This window comes from Eretmochelys imbricata, chromosome 8 (assembly GCF_965152235.1).
Source record: "Eretmochelys imbricata isolate rEreImb1 chromosome 8, rEreImb1.hap1, whole genome shotgun sequence".
NCBI lineage: Eukaryota > Metazoa > Chordata > Testudines > Cheloniidae > Eretmochelys > Eretmochelys imbricata.
The window spans coordinates 63,985,697-64,006,581 of record NC_135579.1 but is presented as its reverse complement, the minus strand read 5'-3'; the positions used below and the strand labels follow the sequence as shown (position 1 = coordinate 64,006,581).

General features: G+C 44.1%; 1 protein-coding gene across 1 annotated transcript in view; it reads left to right on the top strand.

Annotated features, from left to right (window-relative positions):
* The first annotated feature begins 1,377 nt into the window (after positions 1–1,377).
* LOC144269569 (complement factor H-like) overlaps positions 1,378–20,885 on the top strand; it is a 141,766-nt gene continuing 122,258 nt past the window's right edge. The window contains exons 1-6 of the mRNA XM_077825351.1: positions 1,378–1,615; positions 5,289–5,477; positions 5,944–6,126; positions 6,268–6,480; positions 15,706–15,876; positions 18,450–18,629. Coding sequence (XP_077681477.1) covers positions 1,378–1,615; positions 5,289–5,477; positions 5,944–6,126; positions 6,268–6,480; positions 15,706–15,876; positions 18,450–18,629 — 1,174 coding nt within the window. The remainder of the gene's footprint in view (positions 1,616–5,288; positions 5,478–5,943; positions 6,127–6,267; positions 6,481–15,705; positions 15,877–18,449; positions 18,630–20,885) is intronic.

Sequence of the window (20,885 nt, the reverse complement as noted above, 5' to 3'; positions counted from 1 at the left end):
CAACAGTCAGTAGAAAGAGTTCTGAAACCTTTCTGCTCTAGTGCTTTACATAAAATGTATGTCCTTATGATTTAAATACAATCAGACGCTGGCAGTAAGTTCTTTTATTTATGACACTGACACCTTCTGAAACAATAGATTGTGACTCGTCAAAGTAAGAAAAAATAATTAAAGAAAGATCCAGACATAATCCTAGGTTCCCTCAGTCTTGTAAATTTCCCCATATGAACCACAAATCTTTGCCCCATACATGAGCACAATGCTCATTTGATGGCCAGGAAGAAAGGACCAAAGTGACAAAGGTAGAGAGTTCTTGAACCATTAAATTACTCATGGAAACACTTTGGTAAAGGACCCATCCCTCTTTAAGACATTGTGCAATCCACCCTACAGAAGGAAGGACAGCATGTATCAATTTAGTTGGTAAACGAGGACCAGACCATCAAATGGGATAAAAGAGGGGTCAATATTGGAGCCCACATTATATAATGCAGTGAGACCTCCATATTTATTGTTGTATGCTGCTTTCCACCCCAACCCTGTTATACATATGAGACCCAATTCATCTCCTGCTCGTCTGCTTTTTGACTGTATCCCGACATTAACTCCATTGGTTATATTCATAATCCACGATCCCATTTTTTCTTCTAAATTACCAGGATGTTTATGGAAGAATTGCAAAGGGGCTTTTACCCATTTCAGAGAATACTGTTGTGGATCTGAACAAAGATTTTCTTTGGAGCAGGACCATGTAGCATATTAATAAATTTCTCATTGTCTCAGGTTTCTGGCTCTTTCCATGCTCCTCATCATGGTTGCCCGTCTCTAGACCTCCTCTTTCTGCTATGTGTATTTTTGCTGTGTAGTGAGCAGTTCCAGGTGTTGGTTTTAGACAATAAAACCGTACATGGTATAGCACATTGGAGGCTCCTTCCCACCTTATGCACCATTGTGTCAGTTCAGATCAGCTGAGGCACAGCTGCACACAGTTCCTTGAAGGAACTGTGTGCAGCTGTGCCTCAGCTGATCTGAACTGACACAATTGGGGGGACTGGAGGCACTCTTGGGGACTGGAGGCAGGATATTCTTGCATGTGGAGGGTCCACAACTGTGGTGCTCATGCCCTGTGGTGATGGGTCAGTTCTGTGTTGCTGATGTTCAGTGCATGGTGCAAGGCTCATCAGTGCAGCCAAACCTTAGCCTAATGTAAAGCATTTCTCTCCTCTTCTGTTCTCCCTTTTCTGTCAGGTTATTGCAGTGACTGAGTGCGTGTTTGTGCAGTAAAGTTCCTAGGTACCATGTTGATAGATGAATTATAAATGATTAAATTAAATGAATTGTGAAAAGCCACCAGTAAGGTGTTCATTAGTAAGCCAAATGATCTTAGAACATGTCCCTACATCAAACAGCAACAATTATGTCTGTGCATCTATTGCAGCTCCAGCATGTGAAGAGCCACCTGCTATTGATTTTGGGGAGATTGTTAGTGATGACAAGTTGGAGTACAGAGAAGGTGACAAAGTGCAGTACAAATGCAATCCTGGATACAGCCTGATGGGAACTGAATGGATCACATGCAGTGGGAAAACCTGGAAACCTGCACCACAGTGTTTGGGTAAGGGGAACTGCTTTTTTGCTTTTTCCCACAGGTTGGTTGTTTAGTAGAGATGGACCCAAATCAAACCCATGAATTCAAACGCTCCTCAACTATGGGGGACAGGGGAAGTGGTATCAGAATTCAGAGCAGATTCCTGTGTCCGATGGACCACACTTGATCCTAGGATTCAACTATCTGGTTTATGGCTCAAGCCATATCTGGTCCCTAGGAGTTTCTATTAATGAGACCTCTGCAGATCACCAAATAGTTTCAAATATGAAATTTAAATTAGGTGGGTCTCTTTTATAACAAGACAACAGAATATCTAAATTTATTTATTTATATTACAGAAGAGAGAGAATTTCTCCATTTTATCAAATTCCAAGATTTTTGTTGTTAATAACCCTAAATGCGAGCAACAACACAGGATCTGAATACTGGAGGCAAGGTTTAAAAATATCCATAACAAAGAATATGGCGATGAAACACCATTGTATCATCATAACAAAGAGAAGAGGGCTGCAGCATTAGGAGAAATTGGCAAATAATATTTATCAAGATCCTCATTTCAGTGACATCATAGGAGTTGATGGGCCCCCTAAAGCTGTACCTTGGAAAGGGGTACAGAGGGGTGCATCTCTCCATTTATCATGGCCTGCTTCACTGCTAAAAGTCCTCCCCTGAAAGCAGGGAAAAAGCTACTGAGTGAGGGGGATGTGCTAACCGGATATGCCCAGATAAACCTGGGGATGTGCACTATATACATACTACAGCTGTGGTGTGTAAAGAAGTGAGATATTCAACATCCCTGCAAAGGTCCAACTAACTAATGTTTATTTTTTACATATGCATTACTGTCATAGGCATGGAAGCGATTAAAATTCCAAAATTCTATTAGAAAGTTCATGAATTCTATATTAGTGTTGCATCTGAAGAAGTGGTGTTTTATCCATGAAAGCTTATGCCCAAATAAATCTGTTAGTCGTTAAGGGGCCACCAGACTCCTTTTTGTTTATATTAGTTTTTCTTATTAGAGAGGGGCTGTGAGTTGATTTTCTTTTTATATAGTTTACTAAACAAATTAGCTGATACCCTGCTAGTTTAGCACTGTAACGTTCAGGACACTGAACATATGTGATATTTTTACTTACACTGTATAAGAGGGAGTCTTATTAAAAGCAAAGTATCCTAGAACTACTTGGTATTCTACAGGAGCTTCTCATCTTTTTAGGGGATACTGTAAGATTATGGTACTTGTTAGGACCTCGGATAATTGAAATCCTGGCTACTTGACTTAGACAAAGTAATATACAAACCAGACGGATGTGTATATTGGTTATTGCATAAATCTGCACATAATGGTATGTTGCTTAGAGACCCATGTAAGCTATTGTGTCACATCCATGTGACCGCCCAAACACAGTACACGGCCTAATGGCTTTGATTGTCTCCTATGTAGAAACTGTGTGCAGGTGAGTGATTTGATTTTACACACGTACTCTGGCACGAGGCGATGTCTGTGCTCACTCATACTGAAGTGAGGTTTGGAAATGTAAGAGAGTGATTCTAATGAGAAATCATTTATTCTTAATGCAGCATTGGGGATTTTGGGGCTCGGCCTACTGCTGATTTTGACAACCCCTTGAATTTAGTTGATGAGATGAAATGCTTGTTAAGTTGCAAAGACCTGAATTCAGTGATCTGTGTATCTTCTCCTATAACTGTTGTCATCTCTTGACACTATTAACACCTAAAACACCTATATTAGGTGTTTGTGATGTTACCACCTGTGAGGGGAAATTACTGAACCCCAAACTTCAGTCCTGGTAGGTAAGTATAGCAGGAATTAATTTTATTGATTTATTACTGTTCCTTTTACCCTGCCCTTTTCATGTCTAAGTCTTCATGTAAATTGTGTGCATGATGTAGGATTTTAGAACTTCTATTTCTATCTGATGACTTTTTAGTGCCTCTTTTCATTTCACATGATTGATGCACCTTTGAGTAGTGTAAGAAGGGGACGGCTGAGGCCTTTCCATCAAGAAATGGCTAATTTCAGCAAGTCCCGGAAAATACCAGCTACAGTATGGGGGAACAAATGGGCTTGCTTACAAAGTCTATACCAATCTTGTTCCCACTGACTTCACCAGCAGCAAGAACAGGCCCTAGATGCACTCCTGCAATTCTTATTCACAAAAGTGCTCCGAATGTAAGTAGTCTCATTGGCCTCATTGGAATCTCATGCATGCGTCCGGTTTGCAGGAACAGGCCCTTGCTTGCCATTTGCCTATAAACATACATCATCAGTTTCTCCTCTTTAGGGATTTCTCTGTTTTAGGGCTTATTTCCTTGGCATTTGTAAAAAATTAAGGTTATAATTTCTGTTTTATTGAGTGAATAATTAATTTTATATGACTGGTTGCAGAGTAGCAGCCGTGTCAGTCTGTATCTGCAAAAAGAACAGGAGTACTTGTGGCACCTTAGACACTAACAAATTTATTAGAGCATAAGCTTTCGTGGGCTACAGCCCACTTCATCGGATGCATAGAATGGAGCATATAGTAAGATATATATTCCTTTTATTCCTTAAGTTAAGTATTCCCACACCTTCTTGTTAACTGTCTAAATGGGCCATCTTGATTATCACTATAAAAGTTTTTTCTCCTGCTGATAATAGCTCATCTTAACTAATTAGCCTCTCACAGTTTGTATGGTAACTTCCAATTTATCTGTATATGTGTGTGTGTGTGTATATATATATATATCTTACTATATGTTCCATTCTATGCATCTGATAAAGTGGGCTGTAGCTCACAAAAGCTTATGCTCTAATAAATTGGTTAGTCTCTAAGGTGCCACAAGTATTCCTGTTAATTTTGTATGGGAGTTTGGGCTACTAGATTTGGACGAGGGTACATTCCCAGATATACATAGTATTTTGAAATTTTCTTTTGTATATGTGGATAAATATATTTGTTCGTGCCCTATCACTGAATATAGTATCAAACTAGTGACCCATGTGTTGAGATAATACTTTCTTGGTAAAATCCTATTTTCCTGCTATCTATTCAGTATTGCTAACCCCAAGATTCCAGAATTCATGAGACTAGTTTAAAAATAATGAAATTCATTAAAAAAAATACTAACTTTTGGGTATTTTTATTTACCTTCTGCTTTTTGAGCCTTAAGGTACACTAGGATCGTGTTTTCGAGCTTTTCTAAATAATCGAATTGACTAGAAACTTACTTTATTAAACAAAAGATGGGATTCCTCTGTATTCACTTGACTCCTGGAACTGGGGATTTAAAAATGCCCCAGATATCACTACAGATCTATCATGAGAGTTGGCAGCACTGCATTATGTGTTTGTGTGTGTATGTATGTATGTATATACATATACACACACATCTAAATTAACATTTAGAAATACCTCTTTTTTCCTTCTCAGCAATGTGAATTTTTTTGTTGTTGTTAGAAATACATTTTAATCTATATCTTGACGAAGATAATGGGTCTGATTCCCCACTGCCTTGCATCTTACAAACAATTTACACCCTGCAGAGAAAGAGTACAAAGCAGAATGGGCATGTTTTGCAGTGACTCACTACAGAGCAGGTAAATGGCTGTGCAAGATGAAGGACACTGAAAAATCAGGCTCTATCATTTTCATTTTTTCTGGTTTTTCTTTAGCACCGTGTAGCCTCACAAAACAGCAACTGGAGACCAAAAATCTGCTTCTGTCCAGTGGCCGAAGACATGCACAGCTGATTCAGAGTGACCACACACTGGAATTTATGTGCAGTGAAGGATATACCCTCACAACCCCTTCAGTCAGGAAGTGTGTTAATGGGCAAATGGATTTGCCTTCATGTATCTCTGGTAAATCTACACTGTATTCTGATAATTCAGTTTCTCAGTTTTATTTGATTTCTTGTGTACAGTCAAGTAGGTGCATGTAGTGTTCTGGATTGTGACACCTGCCCCTTCCATTAGCGATAATCACTCATGAGGCACTGCATCACCCTCTGTAGGCATCACTTACATGATGGTATACTGTATTTTCCACAGGGCTCCTGCCTCATTCAGGGTGAATTCATTGCTGTTCAGAGGGCCAGCACAAGGTAGGGCATAAATGGTACAAAGACCTTGTGCTGCTCTACACCAGCTGAGGATAAGGCCCTTAGTATTTTGGTCATTGTGCCTAGCTCAGCCACATGAGATTTTTACAAGTGGTTTCCCTAACCTTGGACAAGGAGCCATTTTCCACGTGCAGTACCAAAGCCAAAAAATTACATCATAACCATTTTTGCATAAGATGATTATAATTGTCATTTTTTCCTTTTAGAAAGAGGAAAAAACTGTAGCCGTCCACCTACTATTGAGAATGGAGACATAACTACTTTCTTGGAAAAAGGATACACATCTGGCTCCTTTGTAGAATTCAAATGCCAAAAATTTTATGCAATGGAAGGACAGAACAGATCGTTTTGTGACAATGGGAATTGGACAAAAGCACCACTTTGTTTAGGTAAAAAAAGATACTGCTTTCTTAGAATTTGAGGTTTATGGAGAGATTCACTGAATCAGACTCATCACTTGTGTAAACACATTACTTCAATGTGCTTACTTGGGGCATTACCAAGACAACCACACCTTTTTCTTCTTTTAGAGCCATGTGCTATCTCAGTGGAAGAAATGGAAAACCAGATGGTAGAGTTGAATGGGAGAGCAAATGAGACCATATTGCAATGGATGTACCTAAAACGTGGTGATTTTCTTGAGCTTCGCTGCAAACCAGGATATGCACTTGCAACTAATTTATCTCAATCTACTTTTATGGTGCAGTGCCGTGGAAATCCAATTGTCTATCCGGAATGCAAAGGTAGGTGGAGATGGGCCGTAGTGGATATCTCAAATATCCTGCTTTCAATAGAGGGCACTCTGCAATGATAGGAATATGTGAAAGTGAAAGAGCTGCTTCTTTGCTCTCATCCCTACAATGCAGCGGGGAAAGCCTTCCAGACTGGACCTGTGTTAAGCTAATTACATTTTAGGGGCTAATAGACACTGTGAGGCAGATTCTCCCTGCTCCACTCTGGCCCCTCAAATTAATTTAATAACCAAGTGGCATTAATTTGTTGTACAACAATTTTAAAAGTGTAAATGAGTTACTGTCTGTAACCAGGCGTATCTAAGGCTATTTCAGATGTTACTGAATCTGTACATGGAGTATTTAATGGCACTACTCAGAGGCTTTCTCAGCAACAGTGTTCGGAGCAGCTCAACCCTCTTTTGATAACAGAACTTGGGTCTATAATGGGAAAACCGAGTTTGTGCCTGGAGCTTGGTTTGTCGCTATTGGTTATGAAAGTGCTGGGAGTGGGAGCAGTGTACAGATGGCATGCAGTGATGGATTAGTCACTGGGCCAATGGGGCCCATGCCCAGGGGCCCTGGCTAATTGGGGGGGCCCTGGAAAAATGGGTGCCCCTGTACCTCGTCTCGCTCCGCCCGCCCAGAGCTCCTGCCAGGGGTCAGGAAAAGCACCCGTGCCCCGCCCCCGCTCCCTGGTAGGAGCACTGGGTAGGCAGAGCTGGGCAAGCCTCTGCGCCCTGACCTTGCTCCCCGGCAGGAGTGCCCGGTTGGGTGGGGGAGACTGCAGGTGGAAGGGGTGGGACCCACTTGCTCTGGCCCAGGGCCCCACAAAACAGTAATCTGCCTCTGATGGCATGGTCAACTGCTGGGTGTAACAGTTTGTAACTACAGCATAACACAATGTTCTTTACATTTCTATGCTACCAGCCCTGACACAGCATATTTACCAGAGCTGGGTGAAAAATGGAGAAGCCATTTTGTGAAAAGTGTTGACAGCTGATGCTTTTACCATTTTGCAGGGTTTGAAATAGAGCAATTTTCATTTTTACTTTTTTCTATAAAATATATACATTTTAATTTCAATATTTTGAATGTTATTTTTTCCCATCAATCCTCCTTTTTTCTTTTTTTTAAATCTTAATGCATAATGTCCAGGGTTTCATCTCACTTTTTCCGCTCTGGAAATTCTGAAAAGTTCTCCAACTTTGATTTTTCTACTCTGTAACTATACAAAGATGAAAAAAAGAAAAAGCGGAGGAAAAAGCCCTCAACACCATTCAATCTATTGTATTTAGTAAAAAGGGGAAAATGGGAGTAGAAAGGAGAAAAAAACCCTAAATTTAAAATATTCAATTTTTATGAAAAACTGGAAAAATTCAAACCAAAAAAACACAACCAAACCTTATTTGTGAAAGTAATTGGTTTAGAAAAAGACCATTTCTCATTTAAAAGCAATAGTTTTGAATGAAAATTAATAATGACCAAGATACAGCTGAATGCACAAAGAATGGCTGGTTGCCTCCTCCAGGGTGTAGCAGTAAGTTGCATTTATGTCTTATCTTGCTGAACAAATGTAAAACCCAACTCCATATACTAAACATATCAGATCGAGAATGCACTTGCTAACCTAGTATTTTTTTAAAATGTCAATTGTGGGTACTTGGTCAGGTGTTTGCCCCTTTTCTTTGACAGTACATAGAACTGACAGGTACATTTGTATTATTTTGTCACTTACGAAATGGATTGGGTCTGTATTCAAGGCCATTTATTTTGTGAAATAACTTATTCTTGCCTTTAAAATAAGGGATGTGATAAAAGCTATGGATGAAACTGGCAAGTGTATAAGCAAATGTAGATGTCTCCGATCACCATATATAGTAGGCTGCTGACTTGGTAAAATGCATTGGGATCAGTCAGATGTCAGGCAAGATACAGCAACTTCCAAAACTGGAGGATGACCTTTCCTCTCCATAGCCTCCCCCCACACCCTTCCACAACAACTGCTCCTTTTTCTTTGAATGATGATCCCTATAGTATTCCACTGAGGGTTTATTCATGTACCATGTGTCCGGAGCAAGAGAATTTGAAAGCAGTAGTTCTTCTTCGAGTGCTTGTTCACGTCCATTCCACATTAGATGTGCGCGTGCTGCGTGCACGAGCGTTGGAAACTGTTCCCCTTAGTGGCTCCCGTCAGGCCAGCGGAGCCCCCCGAGTGGCGCCACTGGGCGGTGCATATATACCCCCGCCGGCCCGACCCCCTCCAGTTCCTTCTTACCGTCCGTGGCAGCGTTGGAACAATCTCTCTCTCTCTCTCTCTCTCTCTCTCTCTCTCGTAGAAGAGCAGTCCCTTAGCCTTTAGAGTAGCTGTTAGCAGTTCGTTAACATACCTATTATGGACACTTAAATCATTAAGTGCTTGGAGGCTTCCAGCACCCATGCCGCAGGCCCACGGCTTCAAGGCTTGTGCCATGTGCCGCAAACCTATGCCAGTTAGTGACCCCCACGACTCCTGTGTATGTTGCCTGAGGGACGGACATCAAACTGAACGGTGTAGGATTTACAAGGCGTTTAAGCCAAGAACAAGGAAAGAAAGAGACTTTCGTTTAAAGCAGCTGTTGATGGAGGCCGCATTGCAGCCGCCAGGCCTGGAGCACCTGAAGCCAGCTCAGGCTTCCTCGGTTGTAGTGCCCCGGAGCTGTTGAAAGACCCGGCACCTGCTAAGCACCGTAAACTGTCAGCCCCAGAGCGCCAGGCTAGGCCTCAGCACTGCTTGTCCTCCACGGTGCAGCCCCCGGCGCAGCCAAAAGGAAGGCACGGTCGTTCCCCACACAGGAGGCCGGTACCTCCCAAGGTACTGAGCGCCAATAAGAGCGGTAAACAAATGAGAGCACCATGGACAGCAGTCCCCGGCCCCTAAGGCCAAGGAGGCGAAACGCCAGGACCTGTTTGGCAGAAAGGTGTACTCGTCTGGGGTCCTTCAGTTGAGGATTGCGAACCAGCAGGCCATCCTCAACAGGCACAATTTCAACTCCTGGGCCGCGGTGGGGAAGTTTAAGGACAACCTTCCACAAGGTTCCCAACAGGAGTTCATGGCCCTGGTGGACGAGGGCAAGGCAATAGCCAAGACCTCTCTCCAGGCCTCCCTGGATTTGGCAGATCCGGCAGCGAGAACAATCGTGTCAGGGGTGGTCATGAGGTGCTTGGCATGGCTTCAGGAGTCAGGCCTGCCGCCCGAGGTCCAGAATACACTCCAGGACCACCCCTTCGAAGGGTCTGGGCTCTTCTTGAACCAGACAGACACGAGGCTGCACAGCCTCAAGGACTCGCAAGCTATGCTTAAGTCGCTGGGTATGCACATCCCGGCCACTCAGAGGAAGCCCTTTAAGCCGCAGCCTCCCCCTCAATGCCAGTACCAACCTTGCCATAGGCATGAGCCTTTCCGTAAGCGAGGCAGGGATAACAGGTGACGGCGCAACAACAATAGTAACAATAATGCACCGGGCCAGAACCAAGGCCAGCACAAACCCCAGCCGGGCACTAGGCCAGGCTTTTGAAGGTGCGCTCGAGGACAGTGTACCAGACCAGTCACCGGATCCATCCCTTTGTTTCCTGAACCACCTGTCCCGTTTCTCCCATGCGTGGTCCACCATTACGTCAGACCACTGGGTCTTACGCACGGTGCGGAACGGGTACTCGCTGCAATTCTCTTCCCTCCCTCCCTCCCTGCCTCACTCCCACCCCCTTTCCCCCTCCCTCTTCAGGGACCCCTCTCACGAGCACCATCATCCCTTGCCTGGATCTGGGGAACTGGTATGCTGCCCTCGACATGAAGGACGCGTACTTTCATATCGCCATCCACCCAGCACATTGGTGGTTCCTACGTTTCACCGTGGGCCAAGAACATTACCAGTTTGCGGTTCTCCCATTCGGTCTAGCCACGGCCCCAAGGGTGTTCACGAAGTGCATGGCGGTGGTGGCGGCCTTCTTACGGAGGCAGAGAATCCGGGTGTACCCGTACCTTGATGACTGGCTCCTGGCGGGCTGATCCGAGGCGGAAGTGCGGGGCCATGTGGAGGTGGCCCTGAGATTGTTCCACAAGCTAGGGCTCCTGGTCAACATCCCCAAGTCCACGCTCGTGCCCACGCAGAGAGTGGAATTCATAGGGGCGGTCCTGGATGTGGTGCAGGCCAGGGCAAGCCTTCCAGTATCCCGATTCCGGGCTATCCAACAAGCGGTGGCCTCCCTGTGCCAGTTTCCAATGACAATGGCCAGGTGCTGTCTGTGGCTTCTGGGCCACATGGCAGCATGAACGCACGTGGTCAGGCATGCCAGACTGAGACTCAGGACTCTGCAGGCGTGGCTCGCTCGGGTGTACTGCCCAGGCAGGGACCCCCTGGACTTGGTAGTGACAACCCCAAGGGATGTGCTGGACTCCTTGCTGTGGTGGCAGTCCCACCCTGTGATTTGCGAAGGCATCCCCTTTGCCGCCCCACAACCGGACCTGACACTGGTGATGGACGTGTCAGACCATGGATGGGGGGCTCACCTGGGGGACCTCATGATGCAGGGATTGTGGTCCAGAGCAGAGCGGTCGCTCTATATCAATGTGAAGGAGTTCAGGGCGGTTTGTCTCGCCTGCCAGACCTTTCACGCCACTCTGAGTGGTCACAGCGTGACAGTTCTGGCGGATAACACTACTGCCATGTTTTATATAAACAAGCAGGGCGGGGCTCGTTCCTCGAGGCATCCTATCTCCTGGGGATACGAAACGAGCTGGCAGACTCCCTCAGCAGGTCGTACCACATGCACGAGTGGATGCTCAGGGCGGACATCGTGCTTTCGCTCTTCCGCTGGTGAGGGTTTCCCCGGCTAGACCTGTTTGCCACCAGGGCCCACGCCCAGTGCCCGCGGTTCTGCTTATCCCAAGGCCGCAGCCCGGGCTCGCTCGTGGATGCATTTGCAATCCCATGGAGAGGGGGCTTGATGTATGCTTTCCCCCCACTCCCCTTGGTGCACAAGGTCCTGCTCAAGGTGCGCAGGGACAGGATGGTGGTGATCCTCATCGCCCCAGCCTGGGCCCGGCAGCACTGGTATGCATCGCTCCTAGAGCTGTCGGTGGAGGCCCCAGTAGCTCTGCTCCTACACTGGGATCTCATTACGCAGGACGGTGGGCGGCTTCTCCACCCCGACCTACACTCACTGCACCTGACAGCATGGAGGCTCTGTGGCTAAACGCCCTGGAGAGCCAGTGCTCCCTTCCCGTGCAGCAGATTCTGTTTGGCAGTAGAAAGCCCTCTACCAGGGTGGCCTATATGTCCAAGTGGAAAAGGTTCTCGTCTTGGTGTGAACCCCAACAGATGTGGCCGGGCCAGGCCCCAGTGGAGGCCATCCTGGAGTACCTTCTGCACCTCAAGCAGCAAGGGCTAACCCCGTCCTCACTTAGAATGCACCTGGTGGCCATCTCTGCCTTCCATCCGGGGTTCTCGGGGGGCTCGGTGTTTTCTCACCCAATAGTGGGACGGTTCCTTAAAGGGTTGGAGAGGGTGTTCCCGTACTCCCGCCCGCCCAGTCCCTCTGTCCAACCTTAACATGGTCCTTTCTAAACTCATTGGACCCCCTTTTGAGCCCCTTGCTACCTGTTCTCTCCTCCACCTTTCCTGGAAGGTGGCATTTCTGTTTGCCGTTACCTCGGCCAGAAGGGTGTCCGAACTGAGGGCCCTCACCTCTGAGCCACCGTATACAGTATTTCACAAGGACAAGGTGTAGCGCTGGCCACAGCTCAAGTTCCTCCCTAAGGTGGTCTCTCAATTCCATTTGGGCCAGGACATTTGTCTGCCGGTGTTCTTCCCAAAACCCCATACGGTCAAGCCGAGTCACCGCAGCTTGCACACCATGGATGTGCATCGAGCGCTGGTGTTCTATTTGGAGAGCACCAAGCCCTTTCACAAATCCACGCAGCTGTTCGTGGCCGTAGCCGAGAGGATGAAAGGCCTCCCGGTGTCAGCGCAGCAGATCTCATCTTGGATTACGAGCTGCATCCGGGAGTGCTATGAGCTCGCAGGTGTTCCGGCCCCGGCGGTCATGGCCCACTAGACCAGGGCACAAGTGATTTCCATGGCGTTCTTGTCACAGGTCCCGATCCAGGAGATGTGCAGAGCAGTCACCTGGTCCTCGGTGCACACCTTCACGACCCACTATGTGGTCAACCAGCAGGCCAGAGAGGACGTGGCAGTTGGCAGAGCTGTCCTTTGAGCAGTTGTTCCGTAACTCCTACCCTCCTCCAGAGGAAAGCTTGTAATTCACCTGCTTGTGGAATGGACGTGAACAAGCAGTTGAAGAAGAAAAAATGGTTACTTACTTTCTCATAATGGTTGTTCTTTGAGATGTGTTGTTCATGTCCCTTCCACCACCCACCCTCCTACCCCTCTGTCGGAGTCGCCGGCAAGAAGGAACTGGAGTGGGTCGGGCCGGCAGGGGTATAATTGCACGGCACAGTGGCGCCACTCGGGGGGGTCCCGGAAAAAGTTTCCGACACTTGTGAACACAGTGCGCACACACCTAATGTGGAATGGATGTGAACAACACATCTCGAAGAACAACAGTTACAAGAAAGTAAGTAACCATTTTTTATTTACTCCTTATTTACTTTGATGTACTTGGATAAAGCACCTGTGAAAATAAGATGATACAGTATAAGTTAATGGCGCTGTAAATAACAATACAACCAACATATACACCATGATTTATTTGACAAAATGTGCTAGACTCAACCCTTCTGCAGGGAAGATTTGTAGCTGTGTATTTTATCCATCCAAATGATAGCATGCCAAGCATGATACCATTACTGTATGAATGGTATAAAAGAAAATGAAAACCTATTATGATAACTGGATTCTGAGTCACTTACATATACCACAGCCGTAGATCTGTACCATCCTGTAACCGGGCAAGGACTCACCGGCGGTGCTGCCTGTTGGATGTCCTTGGAAATTAGCGTTCCAGCCTCCAGAGCGCCCTCTTTAAGCTGGTGTCTCACCTTGCTGCTGGCTCCCGTGTCCCTCCCAGGACCCCGGTATCTCTTTCACTAGGTATTGCCTCCTGGCTGTACCCCACAGTTCTGGATCTCCCCCTCCAAGGGGAACCCCTCATCCACTATCCCTACCTTGCCTCAGTCATAGGCTTCTGCCAGTCACCAGCTAGTCCCCGCCCTGGGCAGACTGCAGTATGAGCCACTCATCACAGGCAAGGTTGGGTTTGGACCTGCTGCATCTGTCTAACCTTGGGCTGTCCCCTGCAACCCCAGTAACTGTTGGGCCTAATGCTAGGCCGCAGCCTGGGGCTTTCCTGCCTGGAGTGCCCCAGCTCCTCAGCCCTTCCCCAGCCCTGCTCCAATCTAAGTACTCTGCTTAGATCCCTGCAGCCAGGTCCGTCCCTCTGAGAAGCTAGAGAGAGTCTCCTGGGCCTCTGGCTCACAGCCTTTACAGAGCTAGCTGGGCCCTGATTGGGGTGTAGCCCCCCCAGCTGAGGCTGCTTCCCCAATGAGCCCTGCTGCCTTTCTTCTGCAGTAGCCCTCTCTCAGGGCTGTTTTAACCCCTCTGGGCTCGAGCTGGTGTCCACCCCGCTACCCATCCATTTTTGTTTCCTCATTTATTCTGAATTGTCACAGTCTCTTCCTGAAGAAGAGCTCTGTGTAAGCTTGAAAGCTTGTCTCTCTCAAAAACAGAAACTGGCCCAATAAAAGATATTACCACACCCACTTTGTCTCTCTAATACCCTGGGACCGACATGGCTACACCAACAATGTATACAACAGATTCTTCTCCCTATGCTGCCACCACCAAGCGTGTTAAACAAAGAACAGGGAAAGAGCCCACTTGGAGACATCTTTCCCCAAAAATATCCCCCCAAGCACTACACCCCCTTTCCTGGGGAAGGCTTGATAAAAATCCTCACCAATTTGCATAGGTGAACACAGACCCAAACCCTTGGATCTTAAGACCAATGACAAAAACAATCAGGTTCTTAAAAGAAGAATTTTAATTAAAGAAAAAGTAAAAGAATCACCTCTGTAAAATCAGGATGGTAAATACCTTAGAGTAGTCAGATTCAAAACACAGAGAATCCCTCTAGGCAAAACCTTAAGTTACAAAAAGACACAAAAACAGGAATATACATCCCATTCAGCACAACTTATTTTATCAGCCATTTAAACAAAACAGAATCTAATGCATATCTAACTAGATTGCTTACTAATTCTTTACAGGAGTTCTGACCTGCATTCCTGCTCTGGTCCCAGCAAAAGCATCACACAGACAGAACCTTTTGTTTCCCACCCCCCACTCCAGCTTTGAAAGTATCTTGTCTCCTCATTGGTCATTTTGGTCAGGTGCCAGCGAGGTTATCTTAGCTTCTTAACCCTTTACAGGTGAAAGGGTGTTTCCTCTGGCCAGGAGGGATCTAAAGGCGGTTAGCCTTCCCTTTATATTTATGGCACCAAGTATGCTTCCACTTTATTGGTATTCTTAAAGTATTTAAAACTGAAACAATCATGGTGGATCTTGCTTTATTCAAATTGGCATGGCCAGATATATTCCTTATTTGATTCTTAATTTGTTTTGTAAATAGAGATCATAGTATGGGATTGATTTTACCAATGTACTTGCACCAGACATGCTTGCTTCTGAAAAGATTTCTTAACATAATATTTCCATTTAATATTGAACCCAGTGAGTTTTCAGAGTCATGAATTTGTTTATATGTTAACTGATTATGAAGTGTTATTTAGGAGATGTGTGACAGATGACAAGCACATTAATCGCTTATTCACACTGTTGGGCTAACTTCTGCAGCTCTGGCATCCCCCTACTTCTTATAATTCAAATGTGGAAGATTGATACTAAATATGTTGGTTGTTTAAAGCTGCTGTTAGAGTGCTGCTGCTTTTATGCCATTGAGCTGACTTTGTCTTCTGTATATTTACCCCAAATTGCAAATATGTCTTGAAGTTCCAAAGAAAGATTCATGAAATCTATCCCTGGGTCTAGATGGGATTTTATATTTTACACACAGACTTAAATTCTATGCTGAAACACAGATTTACTATTTCCTGATTAACATAATTTTAAAACAGCCATGTCAAAATGAAATTTTGAATTTATTTTCTAGTGGGTGTTTTCTTCGTCAGGCATCACAACTGTTTTCTTTTTTTTTAAATTTTGTTTCTTTTGTCCTTAGAGGTAACCTGCGAACCACCAAGAATTAATAATGGAAATATAATGACTCCAAAGAGTGTTTATAGGAAGAATGAACAATTGCAGTTTACTTGTAATCCAGGATATACATTAGGTGAAAGATCTGATGCAGATTGTACAGAATATGGATGGAATCCAAAACCATTTTGTAAAGGTCAGCTTTTGCTCATTTTATACTGTGTGTTCTGTTACTTTTATCTAGCTAGATAGCTATGGTCTTGGTACACAACTAATGCTTCAGTGTACTACAATAATACAAATACATCATTATGTATCCTGGAAAGCAGTGACTCTGAAAAGGATTTAGGAATCGTAGTGGAAAAACAACTGAACTGTGATGCTATCGTAAAAAGGGCTAATGCAATCCTTGTGTAATGTATAAATAGGAGAGTAGTGAGTAGAAGTATGGAGGTGTTTTTTACCTCTGCAAAAGGCATTGGTGAGACCACTACTGAGACACTGCATCCAGTTCTGGTGTCAACATTTTAAAAAGGATGTTGAAAAAATGGAAAGGAAGCAGAAAGGAGACACACAAATTATCTGAGATCTTGAAAAAATGCCTTACAGTGAGAGACTGAAGGCGCTTATTCGGCTTAGTTTATTTTTAGAGCATGGTATCTTGCCCTCAATCTGTTTGGCATTCTTACTCCATTGTAAAACAATGAAGTGCCTACCTGCCAACCAATGTAGCCTGCTGGGAACAGAGTGGACACGGACATCTGACCTAACCAGCTCCAGTCTAAGAACAACTCTTCAAAAAGGGTCCACTCCCCAACAACACAGTACTACAGAAACACTCAGTACAGAAAGAAAAATGCAAAAATAGCCACTAAAACCACATGAGATTCCTGATTGCTCTTGGGTTCAAAAATGAATAGCCTGTCACATTACAGGCATCAACATCTCCTGACTTCAGTGGCTACTGTTATAGACTCTAATGTCCTACATTAACATTTTATACACATAAAATAATACACATTTTCCATTGCAGCTTGTCAACACCTTGTTTGGTTTAGCCAGTGGGATCATTTAAGAGGATGATGTGAGGATCTCTGGATTTGCTAATAATTAATCAATGAGAAGATTATAGGATTGGGGGGATTGTTGACACTGGGGGCAGGGTTTGGGATAATGGTAATTAGCTCAGTAAAGGGAAGATATGTAATTGGAAGGAGCTTTCCGACACATGCCTGTGCTATGTTCGGCAGTGCTTGGAATCTAAAGATTAAAAGTACACATGGGGAAAGAAATGGACTGTGTGCATGAATACGCAAATGGGCCAGACGGTGCGGAACATTAGGTAGCTGAACCCTTTGAGAGGGGCCTTAAAAAAAATCTTCAGAAAGAGTAGAAGGCTGAGTGGGAGATGGGTGGACTGGAAGGAGTGAGATTCCACCATCAGGGTTGCAACCCTCACCATCTCCTGGGATACTATGACACCATTGGGCCTTCATCTTGACCCTGAAAGATGCCCTGATGAGACTGGAACAGAGAAATGGACACAGAAGATATCGCCACCTTCACCATCTCCAACTAGATCCTGAATACCACCTGGGACGTGCAACTTTGGTTCCTGCTGTCCTTCCCTCCCTCATGTCATCTTCCACCCCCACCTTATTCTCTTTTCTATCTTTCTCTTTACCTTCTGTTTAGTAAAAGTCTGGTCTACCTGTCTGGGACTGTATATTTTGCAGCACTACTGTGAGCCTGTGTCAGAAAGGCAGCTGAAAACAATGTCCTAAACAGCCTGATGCTGGTTCAAGTTTTCCAGGTCTCTAAGTGCCTGATAAGGGGGTTTACTGTGCTTGTTTTTCTCCAACAATGCAGTTGCAAGTAAGAGTCAGCACCAGAGACCAGAAGCTGCGTTGTCTATTTTTGCTATTCCTTTCTCTTCTCTTTTGTGTGTGTTTGTCTTGTTTTGTCTTAAAGGAAGCAGGATCAGACTTTAACAGTAGCAGCAGGAAGCTCCAGCCGATCTCAACTAACTTTTTTTCCCCATAAAGACCAGTTATTATCGTCATTAATACTGTTGGAAAGATGGTCAAACAGAGGGGTTTCCTTCTAAAATCTCTCTATAGCTAAAGGGAAAGGGAATAAGGAATATTGTTAAAATAAAAGCCTTACTTGCAACTTTACATTTCAAATGCTTTAACTGTTTTTCCTTCTTTTACTATGTCTTTAAAAGGTTAACATGATTTTAATGGTGTGTTTGCCATGGGACTAAGCAGGCCCAGGGCACTATACTCAACCTCTGAACCATGTTTGTGTTGTACCATGACAGTGTCATGTTAACACCTTGGACTCTTATTCCATCCAACCAAACATGACAGGAAGGTAGTGTGGAATGAACTGCCAGAAGAGATTAGACAAATCCAGTGTGATCACCTATAGATCTCATTGCAAGGCTTCATTTTTTGGTAAAGTTTTTCCACAATAGTCAGAATGACACTTATAACAGCAACTGATTCCTTCTCACCCCCAAAATAAAATAAACTACCCCAAGCAAATACTCTCATTTCTGAAGATGGGTAAAGAGTTATAGACTTCATCAAATTCATAGGAATCTCACCATGCCATTGTTATGCAGATGATGATCAAATATGACAGTGATAGTAAAGCTAGTAAAAAGAAAAAAAAGCGAGTTACAAATAATTTTAATTGAAGGGGGTACTTACAGCCTAAAGACATTTTTACAGCTGTTAAGCTTGTCCATCTGTTTCTGTTTAGAAATTAGATGTGATCCTCCAACAGTGACTAATGGAACCTACTACCCCAAAAAGAAAGTGTTCAGAGAATTGGAAGTAATCAGAGTAGACTGTAATAAAGGATTTCACTTTGAAACGGACAATAGGGAGAGGAGAGCAGAATGCACAAAGAACGGCTGGTTACCTATTCCAAGATGTATCTGTAAGTTACTTTTATTTTAACATGTTTTTAAAATATCAAAGTCCAAACTATTAAACAATGATTATACAATTTCTGCAGTTGAGAATGTAAACAGAAATGAAACAGATATATTTGCAGGGTTTTTCCTTTTACAAAGTTTAAGAACATAAGAATGGCCATACTGGGTCAGACCAAAGGTCCATCCAGCCCAGTATCCTGTCTACCGACAGTGGCCAATGCCAGGTGCCCCAGAGGGAATGAACAGAACAAGTAATCGTCAAGTGATCCATACCCTGTCACCCAGCTTCTGGCAAACAGAGGCTAGGGACACCATCCCTGCCCATCCTAGCTAAAAGCCATTGATGGACCTATCTTCCATGAACTTATATAGTTCCTTTTTGAACCCTGTTATAATCTTGGCCTTCACTACATCCTCTGGCAAAGAGTTCCACAGGTTGATTGTGTGTTGTGTGAAGAAATACTTCTTTTTGTTCGTTTTAAACCTGCTGCCTTTTAATTTCATTTGGTAACCCTTAGTTCTTGTGTTATGAGAAGGAGTAAATAACACTTATTTATTTACTTTCCTTATTTACTTTGATGGACTTGGATGAAGCACCTGTGAAAATAAGATGATATGGTATAAGTGAATGGAGCTGTAAATAACTATACAACTAACATATACATCATGATTTATTTGACAAAATGTGCTAGAGTCAACCCTTCTACAGGGAAGATTTGTAGCTGTGTTTTATCCATCCAAATAATAGCATCCAAGCATGATGCCATGAGTGTATGAATGGTATAAAAGAAAATAAAAACCTATTATCATAATTGGATTCTGAGTCACTTACATATACCACAGCCCTAGATTTGTACCATCCATTTTTGTTTCCTCATTTATTCTGAACTGTCAGTCTCTACCTGAAGAAGAGCTCTGTGTAAGCTTGAAAGCTTGTCTCTCTCACAAACAGAAACTGATCCAATAAAATATATTACCACACCCACTTTCACTTTCTAATATCCTGGGAGTGACATGGCAACACCAACAATGCGTACAACAGATTCTTCCAGGCAGTTCTTTTCCCTGTGCAAAATCAAGAAGTTCTTTCTCAAATTTTACTCAATCTTTCTTCAGATAAAATCCCAGTGGCTGTAATAAGAGTTTTGTTGAGTAGGGACTGAGTAAAAACTTATCAAGGACTTCAGAATTTGGCTTTGATAATTACAAACAAATGACAGCTGTTTAAAACAGGAAGAGGTGTAAGTGGATTTGGAGCCCAGCAATGGTGTTATAAATTAATTCTCTGATAATGTGACTACAGATGTCTTGGAAAACATGGAGTTAATCCAAAGATCTGGATCTGCACATAAAGAGAACCTTTAGTATGTGGATCATGTCCTGTCTTGTGTGGAGGAAATTCAGTCACCTCCATGACAGTCTCTTGCCAACTGGTGGATAGCCTTGTATCATGCGGAGATCCCACACAACATGTGGGTTCTGGGGGCTGGAAACCCTGCCTACCAGGTGAAAGCTCTATCTCCTGCTCCAGTGGAACAATTTGGGTAAACTGCGGCTGTAACCTGGAAGAGTTCTTCTCTCCTTCCACCTCTTTGAATTAGTGTCCACGTGCACCTTCTAATATTATACATTTTAAACTTTTTTTAAAGTGAGACCCTGTGACTACCCACATATAGAAAATGGAGCATTAACTGACTATTATGAAAATTACAAAGAACGAGCCTTTCCAGCACAGTTGGGCGTGTCAATTTACTACAGATGTCTTGATGGTTACGTATCCGAAAGAGAGGAGAGGTGGCCTCTGATCAGATGTACTAAAGCAGGCTGGTCTCCTGCGCCAAAATGCCTTAGTAAGTAAACATATGTTTGTATTATTTTCTTAAAAATTCTATTGTACTATAACTAATAATTATATCCAGCAATGGACAGAACCAGGACTGCGAGGGAGGGTGGGTGTTACTGCAATGCTGCTCCATTGTGGCCCCTTGACTCCCCCAGCAAAGACTGTCACCCAAGGACATGAGTATCTCTTTAGAAGGATTCAAAAGCATTAGAAGGAGCCAGTACTTGGAACAGGCCATCAATAAACCAGTCGTAGGATTTGCAGAGGGGTTGTTTGTATTTTGTTCTTTTTTTCCCTCCTTTTTTGCTTTCTCCTTATTGCTGATCCCTCAACCAGCATTTCTGTTTCTCTTACAAGGGAATAGGGTAGGAATTGGTATCCCTCTGAGAGCGAGAGTGTTTGCGGAAGGTACTGG